Source organism: Podarcis cretensis, assembly GCF_951804945.1.
Source record: "Podarcis cretensis genome assembly, chromosome: 1".
NCBI lineage: Eukaryota > Metazoa > Chordata > Lepidosauria > Squamata > Lacertidae > Podarcis > Podarcis cretensis.
The window spans coordinates 47,631,726-47,644,104 of record NC_137170.1 but is presented as its reverse complement, the minus strand read 5'-3'; the positions used below and the strand labels follow the sequence as shown (position 1 = coordinate 47,644,104).

At 41.0% G+C, this 12,379-nt stretch overlaps 1 protein-coding gene across 4 annotated transcripts in view; it reads left to right on the top strand.

The window, feature by feature from the left end:
• The window catches only part of RGS6 (regulator of G protein signaling 6), a 215,157-nt gene that overhangs the window by 2,208 nt on the left and 200,570 nt on the right, over positions 1-12,379 (top strand). For all 4 annotated transcript variants that reach the window (XR_013842305.1, XR_013842306.1, XM_079990206.1 and 1 more), the window contains exon 2: positions 8,895-8,995. Coding sequence is in view for 2 of the 4 variants with exons in the window: in XM_079990206.1 (XP_079846332.1) it covers positions 8,921-8,995 (75 nt within the window). In the remaining 2 variants the exon portion in view is untranslated. The remainder of the gene's footprint in view (positions 1-8,894; positions 8,996-12,379) is intronic.

Genomic DNA, 12,379 nt, shown 5'->3' with positions numbered 1-12,379 from the left:
ATTTGCTGGAAAAGAAAACACCCTGGTGGATTTCACCAATAGAAGTGCTGACTGTCAAAAAAACTAATATAGAGGGGGGGGAAAGCCACTTATGAAGAACTTACCAGGAAAACCGATCAGGGCATAAAACTTAAACGCTATGAAGAGGTAAAGAACTTATTTACAGGGTGGTTGCAATACCACCAGGTAAATGACTTGCTAAAAGAAGACAAAAAGAAATTAGGATTTGAAGATAAAAAAATCTAAATTTAATGTGGAAGTTATAGAAGGTAAAAATAAAACTTTGTCTAGGATGTATGATCTCTTATTGGATTGGTACACAAAGGACGAAGAGGTGAAGGAGGCTATGACCAAATGGGCCATGGATATTGGTCACAATATTGATTTTGTAATGTGGCGTGAATTGAGGAATGTTAATATGAAGTTCACGGCGTGTACGGCATTGAGGGAGAACTTTTGGGAAATGATTTATAGGTGGTATCTCACGCCAGTGAAATTAGCTAAGATTTATAGATTGAAGAATAAGAAATGCTGGAAATGCGGAGAGGTAGAAGGTGACTTCTACCATATGTGGTGGACATGCAGTAAGGTGAAAGGCTTTTGGGAACTGATTTACAATGAGCTTAAAATTTTTTTGAAATATACTTTTCCAAAAAAGCCTGAAGCCTTCCTGCTAGGAATAACTGGCATAGAAATTAAAAAAGAAGATAAAAATCTATTTTTATATGCCACAACGGCCGCAAGAACCATGTTAGCACAAAACTGGAAAATGGAGGTAATACCTACTATAAGTGACTGGCAAGTCAAGATGATAAACTATGCTGAGCTAGCTAAAATAACAGGAAGATTAAGGGATCAGGATGAATAGAAATTTCATGACAATTGGAACAAATATTTGACGTATATAAGAACTAATTGCAGAACTTTGACGACACTGGCAGGACTGGAATAACTCTAACAGCGAACGACTAATAAGTAAAGGAGTAAAGGAGATAAAATACGTGATTCCAGAATTTATCTGATACTTACCAAAGGAGTGGAGGGAAGTCTAAGGCTCGGTGGAGCTTAAAACAACTATGTAATATATGTATGATTCATGGACTGGATATGACACATGTAATTTATGTATTATACTTTGTATTTGTTTATATGTATATATAATGATAAACCAATAAAAACTCATTTGGGGGGGAAAAAACCACGCTAGGGTTGCACTGTAATCTGGTTTTCACAACTGTCCCCAAGAAGGCCTTTTAATGTGGAATGCATCATGTTGTGAATGGGGCGATAGGAACTGGAAGAAGCCAATTTTCAGTGGGGTAGAGGTTTCATCTATGGGTAGCCTTTGCCTTTGAGTTGTAGATGCATAGTCTCCTCCCCCAACAACAAACTAAAAAGACAGCAATACTTACTCACACATACTTCCATTTAGGCTGTGTACACACTATACCTTTAAATCACATTTAGAGCATGTTCTTTCGCTCAAAGAATTCTGGGAGGTGTAGTTTACCCCTCACAGAGTTCCATTTCCCAGCAGCCTTGATAAACTACAGTGCCCAGAATTCTGTGAGGGGACAAGTGTGCCATGCATGTGCTTTGGAGATATAGTGTGCACAGAGTCACTTAAAGCCAAGTAAGTACTATGGCATAACTTGAGTTGTGGCTGCATACCCATCAGACATATAAAGCACCCACCCTGAAACAGAATATTGGGAACGGTAGTTTAATGGTGCTGGGAGCTTTGTGAACTACCGCCCCCATGTGATTGAGAACTTGCATATTACTTATCTGCACATCTTTCCAAAGAAAACCAAAGGCTCTTGCTTGGATATGAGACCGATTTCATCCCCATGCCACTAGCAAGACCTGGCTGGTGACAGAGAGAGGAAGAGTGCTGACTGCAGGCATCTTTCCATATTCCCAGTAGCGCATGAGTGTGCCATGCTCTCACAGCTGCATTGCATGGCCATGCTGGTCCCACACAAGTCCCCGCCAGCTCTGTGTGAAAGCAGCTGTGGAGCAGTCTTAGGTACCCCATGTTTCTGGACAATGGGGATTAGAAGTGCTAGCAAAAGCCTTAAGGCTGTGGTCCCTTAAAATTAAAGCTCCCTGGATGGGAGTTGAGTGTGCCCAGGTGGGCTTTGGAAGGAAAGGAAAGCTCAGCTTTGATTGCTTGTTGAGTTGGTTGAACATGTTGCCTGCTGGATTTTTTTCTTAGGAAGCAGCGGTCCTGTCAATAGCTGTGTTTCCTTATCCTAAGCACAGAACAGGCTTGCACAGCTTGAAGCCTGCTCTCTGAGACTTTGATAAACCTTCTGTTTTTGCAGGTCACGATGAGACTGCTAGAAGAGCAGGGTTGTCAATTAATCAGCAGAACCCCCCCTCCCCCAGTGCATTGCTGGCATGGGCTGCGTTCTTGATGCGGGCTTCCATGTTGTGCAGGGCGGGTTGCTAAGTCTCTCCATTTTTAGTAGAATCCACTTCAAGTTTATTCAAAGGATGCAGCCTGAGCACTTCACCATTATTTCCCTAATCTCATTAAAAGAAATTATATAACCTAACAATGCAGGTGTATGCTTTTATTTATTTTAATTAATTATTTCTTGACTGCCCACCCTCAAAAGATACCAGGTTGCTGTATAAAAGTGTCTGTGAAATTAACTCACACAGCATACAAGTGCAGTTCAAAACCAACAAATAAGCACAACCAAATACAACAAGGCAGAGCTATGACTAAAGAGAAATCCTTAGGTGTGCAGTACCAAGCACACTTGTATGCACTTAATTTCCATTGAAGCCAGTGGGACTTGCGTACAAGGAGTCACGTTCAGCATCATTAGGGAATCATAGTACTCTCTTCCTCTAAATAGTTATCTTGAAATTGCACTGCTGAATTTGAGAAATACTTCTCTGGAAAGGATAATTTTATAAGGTGGGAAGGGAACTCGGGTATCCCATTTTTTTAAATTTTGCTTTTGCAGCATAATCCTACAAGTCCCATTTCAGAACAATACCATGCTGTTCACAGGTTGTAGATGAATGTGGAGGGTGGAATATCATGGCTTTTAAAGGCTGTCCTTTCAAAGGCTGGAGGATATGGGTTCAGGGGAAAGGGGGAAAGTGGTCGGCAGCAGCAGCAGCAACAACAAAATCTGTGATACACAGGAGCTGGAAATGGCTTGTATCAAGTGAGTCTGGAGAAGCCTTTAAAAACATGCAAATAGATAGATAGATAGATAGATAGATAGATAGATAGATGGATGATAGGGTTCTTACCAGCCCATCCCCATGAGGTCCCAGGGTGTGTTACAAAGATTAAAAGATAAAATATTGAAATCAGTTTAAAACAAATGTTAAAATACATGTTCCCCTCCTTGACAAGGTCATTCCTTCCTCTACCTATCCTTTTTACCTGTGAACTGGGGTGGGGAGTATACTATTGCCTTTCAGCTGGGACTTCCAAGGTTATCCTGCAGAGGTTATAAGATGGAAGGGATTCATGGAGGGTATAGCAGGGCAAGGGAGACCTAATTTTGCCTCCCCCACCCATCCAAGGAGTGAAGGGCATTTTCATACATGAGACCTAAAGCAGATTTCTGATATAACTGTAACTTTAGCCAGAATACCACTACTTGTTCTAAATGTCTTTCCTCCGCTTTCTCTTCCACATGAAGAAAGATCAGACATCTGCATAAATAGCGCAAAAGCAGCCCAAAGGCAATCTAAGCCTCCTACATGAAAGCTTTCAGAATCTGCAAGAGCCAGTGGGGTGTATTCAATGTAGACTAGAGCTGGTCTCTGCGTGGGAAGACCCAGACTTGGCCAGAAAGTTCATTGGGAAGCTGACCTTGGGCCAATCCTAATCCTTCAAACCAACCTGCTTCATAGGGTTATTGTAAGAATTTAGGTGGTCACCTATTTTGGAGTGCTTTTGCCGCCAATTAAAAGCACATGTTTTTGTCCTTCACTTTTAGTCCCAGATGCCTTTGGTTGTTACTATTGTGATGTCTTTACTGATGATTTTAGCTTCATTGGATTTCCATATTCAACTATTTAGTTTACTATAAACTCAATTAGAATTTAGGGAATTAGAAGGTATTGTGCAGCCTAAACAATGGGAAATTGCTTTTGAATCTATGCAGAATGTTTTCTTGGAACTGAAATGGATATTGATTCAGCCAAAATTGATATTCTGAGTATGTTGGGCTCCACAACTTTCGTATAGGAAGACTAACATACATAGATGTTGGAGGTGTAATGCTGAGAATGCCTATTTGAGGCATCTGATGTGGGCTTGTCCACTGATATATTCCTTTTAGTCTGAATTTGTTCCTTGCATCAGCTTTGTATTGGTGAAGCCCTTGCTATGGCAGATGTTCATATATTCTGAAATTATATCCCTGTAGTATGGGGACTAACAAGTGGACAACAAAAGTGGGGTTTGTGAGCCCTTATGGTGGCTAAGAGATTATAAGTACTCAGTGGTCTGAGGACCTCATTTCCCCGGCTATATTCAGTCATATCTCATATTGATATCAATTTTGTATGGCTACCTATTTCAGTATCTGGAGGGCTTAATTTAAGATTCAGGTACTGTTGGTGGTCTGTTAATTATTATTTGTATATAATTTGTATCATTACTATTTTCCCCCTTATTCTTTTTTCTTATTTAATTTTAATTTTTCTCTTTTTCCGTTCTCCTTTTCTTGCTAAATTTGCAAATAAAAATGTAAACTTTTCTAATAAGGAATAAAACACAAGTTGGAACATGTGGGAGTAGTTAGAGCAGGGGTCTCCACTGTTGACCTGTATTTATTTTATTTGATTGATTGATTGATTGAGTTACTTACTTACTGCCCTATACCCTCAGGTTTCAGGGCGGTTCACTTGTGGAACTTGCTTTGATGAAGGAAATCTCATACTCTGAGAAGTAACTCAAGGCATGAAAATTCAGTGACACCCAGTTTGCCATTTGGAATCCAGATGTTTTGGACTCCCAGCACCTATCACCAATAGCCAGTGTGTGGCCAAAGTTCAGGGATTAATAAGGGGAGTTGTAGTCCAACAACATATGAAGGACTGCTGCCTTTTGACCCATGGCCTACAGTTTAGTTAGATTCACCTTTTCTTTGTCTTCATTTGAGGGAAGCACTTCGCACTCTCAGACAAAATACATGAGATTTGAGAACTTTTGTTGTTGTTTAGTCGTTTAGTCGTGTCCGATTCTTCGTGACCCCATGGACCAGAGCATGCCAGGCACTTCTGTCTTCCATTAGATTTGAGAACTAGCAATCCTCAAGTACAATGATACAGCATATCTCTTGCCTGCCTCTCCCGGCCTGGAGAAGTCCTTCACCACCTTCAAAGGAGCCTCTTGAGCATCTGATTACTGAACAACAACAACTTATACTTCTCCTCCTCCTCCTCCTCCTCCTCCTCCTCCTCCTCCTCCTCCTGGTTCAATCCTGTTTTGCCCCCAGCTCAGTTTGTACATACAGGTTCAATTTCAGTTTGACACCCTGCTTCAAATGGTGATGGTCCTGTAGGTGAGGCAACAATTAACTAATTTTACCAACAGCAAATATATATTGCAGTTCATCCCTGAGTCAGCCATGCTCTCTGGTAGGAAGATGTCTGGATGATCCGCACAACAAATACGCAGCTGTACGTTTGTTAGGCCTTAAATTGATACTCTGAATAGACCCCCCATAAAGCTAATATTCATAGTTCCTTGCTGCCAAGAAATCTTTGCAAGAATATCTGAATCACGACATCAGTCGTTGTTCAAGCCCTGTTTTAAAGTGACAAGTTGTCATGTCAGATAAAAAATTGCATCAGGGTTTGGGAATTAGGTATGTGCCTTTCCAGTGGAATAGTTCATCTTAGTCATGAATAAGCATTATTATGCAGCTTTATACTGTAACTGATGACCAACCTTCCCTTTGGGAATCAGTTTTGCCTTGATAGCACAGAACTGTAGTGGTGTGTGTGTTTAATTTCGGGAGGGGGGTGTGTGCAAAAGAACTAGCCATTTGTCTTGCTACCTAAAGTCGTAATGATCTGCGTAAGCATCTCCCTAGCAACAGAATTTGATGTCATAAATAGAAGATTAAGGAATAAGATGAAAGATAAGCCACAGGTTTTATGCAAAATTGATTATTGGTGAAGCAATATCCTGCCATAGCAACGTCTTGAGCGTTATAAAGAGGGGATTTATTTAAGGACAAGGCTCTAACCCTGCACTACTTCAATTTAGTGATGTCCTATTCATTCCACGTACAACAGCTTTTCCATTCACTTCACTGGAAGGGCAGAGGGATATGTGAGATGAGGGATATATGGGGAAACCATACGCTGAGGAATGTGTACTTTTGTGGTCATTAGCTTACACCAGAAGGTGAAGCAAAGCAGTGTGGTGATGGTTGGGCTGGGGGATCTTGTCCGTGATCCTTGGAATGGGAAAATAAGGATTTGATTATGACTAGGTCCCTATTTTCACCTGTGAAATGTTATAATCAATGCTTGGAGCTGTGCATGCTCTTCCCAACATGGGATTGGTAACTGTGTGCCTTGCTCCAAGCACTGGTTATAGTGAACCAGCTTTAGGAACAGCACCTATACAATTCACCTGCATGTGTGCTGTTCATTGTCCAGCAGGGAAAACTTCCATGTACATCTGCTTTCACTCACATGTTGCTCTTGCTGGGATCTGATAACACTTGTTTACTTTCCTGCTATTTCAAAGGAAGAAGCATGCACAGGATTCGACCTGTGACACTATCAGCACAGTGCTTCCTTTTTGCTGACTGCTGATCTTGTGTAGTTCTTCTCTTAATTTGCAAAGTGCTCAACAATATTGATTGTATTAATCTTTGCAGTACTGTTATCCTAAATAGTAGAAACCCATTTAACAGATGCTAAAAGACAGTGACTTATTCCAGGCCATACATTTCTGCCAATCCCAGAAATGGGGCTTTAGTTCACTTCTCTGTTTTTTAGCTCAGCACTGGTTTAAGGTATCTTAAACTATGTCCCGTTTTTTCACCCTGATCCAGAAAAGGAGGTGCAGGCATAGAAGCAGATATTACTTGCTTTATCAGGAACTACAGACAAATAAATGCACATTTGAATATGCTGTTGTCTGCACGCATTGCATTATGTTCTATCGGTTGTGCATCTTGCACTACAATCCTATGCATACCTACTTGGGAGTAAGCCCCACTGAACTCATTGGGACACACTTCTAGTTTAGAACTGCATTGTTAATGTGTATCTTCATCTACGTTCTGGGGTAGCTCGTTTCACTAAAGTTGGGTCAGTGTGTTTGAATAAAAACTCTGCACACACTTCCAATCTCATCCACTGTCGTCTACTATATTAATGTCTTTATTTTAATGGCCTCTGTTTTTAGATGTGGAATTCATCATGGCCATTAACTGTGAAATGTTCTAAACTGGTTGGGTATTAAGCCCCTAAAAATACATTTTTATTATACGCTTGATGCATAGCAGTTTGTTGATGCCTCTCAGTCCACTGGCATAAAATAACAGATTGTGTTCTTTGAATCTCCTTGCTAAATGATGATGAAACTATTTAGACTCTGCCAATATTGACTTTATTTTTGCATGGTCTGATGCTTTTTCTAATGTATTGTCTATTAGCAAAAGTAATGGCAAATGTTCCCTTTCTCCTCTTCTCTCCATTCTAATTAGGCATGCAGTCATGATGGAGTTGTATTGTCAACTCCTGGAAAAAGAATTAACTTCCTGATTGTGACTTTCAGTAGAAGTAGCATCCATGGCTAAGTAAATGAATATGGACCCAGGCACTCCTCCACCACCCCTATGCAAGTCAAAGAAAATGTATTAATACAAAGCTTCAAAGTGAAACCGTTTCTGGCTAAGCATTAATGTAATTACATAGTGATGGGTCAGGACACTGGGTTTACCTTAAGAACTGTTGACCAAGTAGAGGCAAGTGAATGAGCAATGGCACAATCATTTCTGCAAAACTTTGGAGCCAGCAAGATCTCTCCTTAGGAGGAAAAACCTAATCTCTTAGATGCCAGTGGCTACTGGATGCCTGGACTTCTGTACTGATGGATATGAGGCTCCTCAAGTTGGTGGCGATTATTCTTTTGCTCTACAGCCTCATTCTTTGGCTCTCTTAAGACCCAAGATGCATATTTTTGGTTCTATACTTTCATACAGATTGCCATCATTTTACTCACTTACAGTAGGTGTGGTATGGGCAAGGGAGCTTTTGATTGGCAGGGATGTTTTTGTAGGAGAAATGGAGAAACGTCACATATGCTGCCATGTTGACTTCTGTGTTTAAGATCACCTGAGGAGGTTCTGTTAATGGCGTCCCATTATCAGAGTCCATCGCATGTTCTGCTTGCAGGGTTCCTACATGCATCTGGTTGGCAACTGTAAGAGCAGGATGAACATTGGCCTAATTCTGCAGCCCTGGTCTTCTGTTCTTAACAAGACTAATCAAGCCTTCCCCAACTTGTTGCCCGGCAGCTCCCATCAGCCCCAGGCAACAGCACCAAGCTTAAGTTCAACATTACTTGCTTCTAAGCAAATTACTAAGCAAAATACTACAAACACACCCTTGTCTCACCTGATCTCTCATCCAAAGAAAACAAAATTCTTTTTGCCCCTTGGCAAGGCAGTAAGCATATGTTTAGACTCAAGTTTGCCAGTCTGTTATTTCATCAGTGTGATAAAAATATTTCTGTATCTCATGCCTTTCAGGCATTATATAATGGGATAAAATTCCTGAGCACACTTTTCATCTTCTATATCTATGCTTATTATTTGATTTTGAATGTATCTTCCTGTCTTTCTTCCTCTGGGTGACCCATTGAATAATGTTCTTCCCTTTTACAGCCTGGGTGAAAAGAAGGCAGTTCATAATGGCCCAGGGATCCAGTGACATGGAAACAGCTGATCAAGAGGAGAGCTCTCCAAATATGATTGTTTACAGAAAAGTAAGACATTCAGAGGCATTCATTACTTCTGTGCCAGCTTCTGAGCTGGATGACTGTTTACATGTTTTCAAAAAATAACTTGCTGCATAATCCTATACATGTCTACCTTGAAGTAAACCTCAGTGAGTTCAATGAGACTTACTCCTAGGTAAGTGTGCATAGGACTGCAGACCTATTTTACAAATGGATTCTTCAGGTTTTGTACTATAAGATTAACGGTTTTCTGTTGTTTTTGTCTGTACTTGGGTACGCTACCTGTAAATTTAAAAGGAAACGTATGATATCACTGTGAGGAATATAGGTTGAATTAGATTCACCTTTGTAAGAGTCTGTTGTAGAACTGGTATTTTGGTTTGCTTTTTTTAACAGTAGACAGCCACAACCAAGCTAACTGCAGTTTTTGACTGACTTCATTGGAACCTAATTGGCATAAATCACTTTGACATTGGACTGTATTCAATATAGTGCTAAGCAAAACATTCTGTCAGTGCCAGGATTTCTCCTTACACAATGGAATATTCTCCACTTCTCCTCCCCCTCCCCCTCCCTACATCTGTTCTTGGGGTTCCTCCAGCCTACCAGAGCAGATTTGGGGGTGGCACAGGGCATGCACTAGGAGAGGGCATGAGGGGGATCCTGTCGCAGTAGCACTAAAGCTTGCAGCTGAACAGCTATTTAGTTGAATGCTGCCCAGAGTCGGCCAATGGAAAGGATTTGTCTTCAAGTTGAAGGTTCCAAAATAGTCCCATGTAGCCAGTATAAGCCACTCAACGAAAAACATTTTCTCTTCCTTCAATTTCCAAAGAAGGGGCTATGTTGGAAATGTTTTAGCACACATTTTAACAGAAATGACAGTATAATATCCTACTAGTTGATAAAGAAAACAGTAGAAGTTCAAATGGATTGATGGGCATATTATAACGGCACTTTTCCTTATGACCATGAAAGTGGTGATATATAAAATGGGCCTGCAATCCTTTGCTCACTTAAACTAAAGTAGGTCCCATTGGCTTTAGTAGGACTTACTTCTCAGTAGACATTCTGGAGCTGCATCCAGGTGGCCTTGCTGTGCTAAAGTAGCTGTAGCATTTAACCAGGAGGGGGAGGGGAGGGAGAAATGGAAAATGCACCAAATGGTTCTAGGTTTGTGCATTCCAGTTCCTGTTTGAGGTTTTAGCAACTGCATCAACTGTAACAGACTTCTGTCTGCCATTGGACTAGCGGAAATCAGCATGGAGACCACCACAGCTCCTGTATTCAGTATGTGTGTGTATCAGATATCCAATTCGCATACTTTGTTGGCATACCGGGGGATGGGGGAAGCAGAGGAACTCTGCCCTCTGGAAACCTCATTGTGCAGTGTGTGAGATCATGGTCATAGCGGGCCTTTATTAAAGGCACCTGCAGGTTGCTTTCTCGCAATCAAAAGTCAAGAAGACCAAGCTGTTGGTTTTAACCTTTCCTATTATTACCAGCAAAGTTCTGTAATGCAGCCTAGCCTTCAGTAAAGGCTATTTTATCTTTCCATAATGAGATAGCAGAAATCCCCTTGCGGGGACTGTTCTATTTCAGGTTTCATATGGGAAGCCAATGTTTTGAAATCACTTGCCCCCAAGTTAACACATCAGGCACTATGTCAGGATAGAACAAGACTTCTCTCTGGTAATTAAACTGTTGACACGGGGCGGTTTCCCCATGGATTCCTTTTTATGTATAGCTGGAAAGAGTACAGTCCCTGTGTAGGAGCTTTACCACTACTTAATGCATTCTACATTACATTTTTTAAAAGGTTTGGATTATCTGATTCAATACGTTCAATGTCGCATTAGAAATACTTCAGGAGATAGATTTTAAAGTTATATGTGACTGTGAGAGCATTAATTTGTACATTAGTACTTGTTCATCTACGAAGAATAATTGTTGTTTTTTTAAAGCAGAAACTAAACTAATTGCTTGCTTTAAACATAGCAGGAAATTCTCTTCAGTGCTGAAAGTGGAACTTACACATGAATCTGAATCAATAATCTTGTTTAACTATATATCCTGATAGAAGTGCTGGGTTTCATTAGGCTACCATTGTCAAGCACAATTTTTCTTTACACAAACACAGTATGAATCTGTATGAAGAGGGTTATATTTCAGGTTCTGGTGCAGTTGAAAATGCGTGTTAATATTGGGCAGCATCATATATACTGGGAGGAGGAATGCATGATCCTCCAGATGCTATTGGGGTTCCAGCTCCCATCATCCTTGGCCATTGACCATGCTGGCTGAAGCTGATGGGAACCGGAGTCCAACAACATCTAGAGGGTCACAGGCCCCCCACTTGTAAGATACATATGCTGAATCTTTATTTCCACGCTGTGGACTGTTGATGTGCTGTATAGAGTCATAAAACCAGGGAAAGCAAATGTTCTCCAGATGTTGCTGGAGTCCAACTCTCATCAACCCCAGCAAGCATGGCCAACAGCTGTAGCCCAGCATTGACTACCCCCACATCAACCTGTCAAAGAGTCATGACTGGTCAGAAAACCTTTAAGACAGTAATCTCTTCATTCCCCCCAGATTCTTGTTGTGTTGCTGTATGTAGAATCATGCCCTCTCCCAAGGCACATGCTGCAAAGGTTAAAGAGCTTTCATTTGAAGTGAATTGGGTTGTATTGGGGCCCAGTGGAAGAGCACCTGCTTTGAATGCAGAAGGTCCCAGATTCAGTCTCCAGCATCTCCAGATGGGGCTGGGAAATACCCCCGTCAGAAAACCTAGAGAGCTGCTGCCAGTCAGCACAAACAGTGCTGATCTAGATGGACCAATGGTGTAACTTGGTACAGGGCGACATTCTGTGCTCCTGTTGCTTATTTCCATGTCTGTCACTGTGAGCATGGCAGAAGATGGGCAAATTTGAAACAACACGGGGAGGATGCGAAATATTTTATTAAACAAGCAGTAAGAGGGAACATCAATTGATTTTTCATGACTGTCACTTGTCCTTGAAATCTAAGCTATACTGATTGCTTTGCTCATTTGAGTATTATTTCTCGGATCCAAATGGCCCAGGGCTTTCACTTTCCTTCAATAAAACTCATAAAAATAAGAGATCTGAGGGCCATGCCAGAAAGAAGCCTGCTTTTGTGCCATCTGGCAGAAAAGGCCACAGAACAAATCTTGGCCTCTCATTTCCAGGAAGAACTTTGTAATTTTGAGGGAGTTCAGGGGAACTATAAAAAAAATGGCAAAGGATTTGGGACAAATTGTATTTTAAAATGATATGTGTGTATGTTGTAAGTATGAGTAATTAATCTGCTTAGGAGCAGATAAACAGTTTGTGGGGCTTGGCCCAAAGAACACTGGATACTGTGAACTCACGCCCACCAATAAAAACTGCT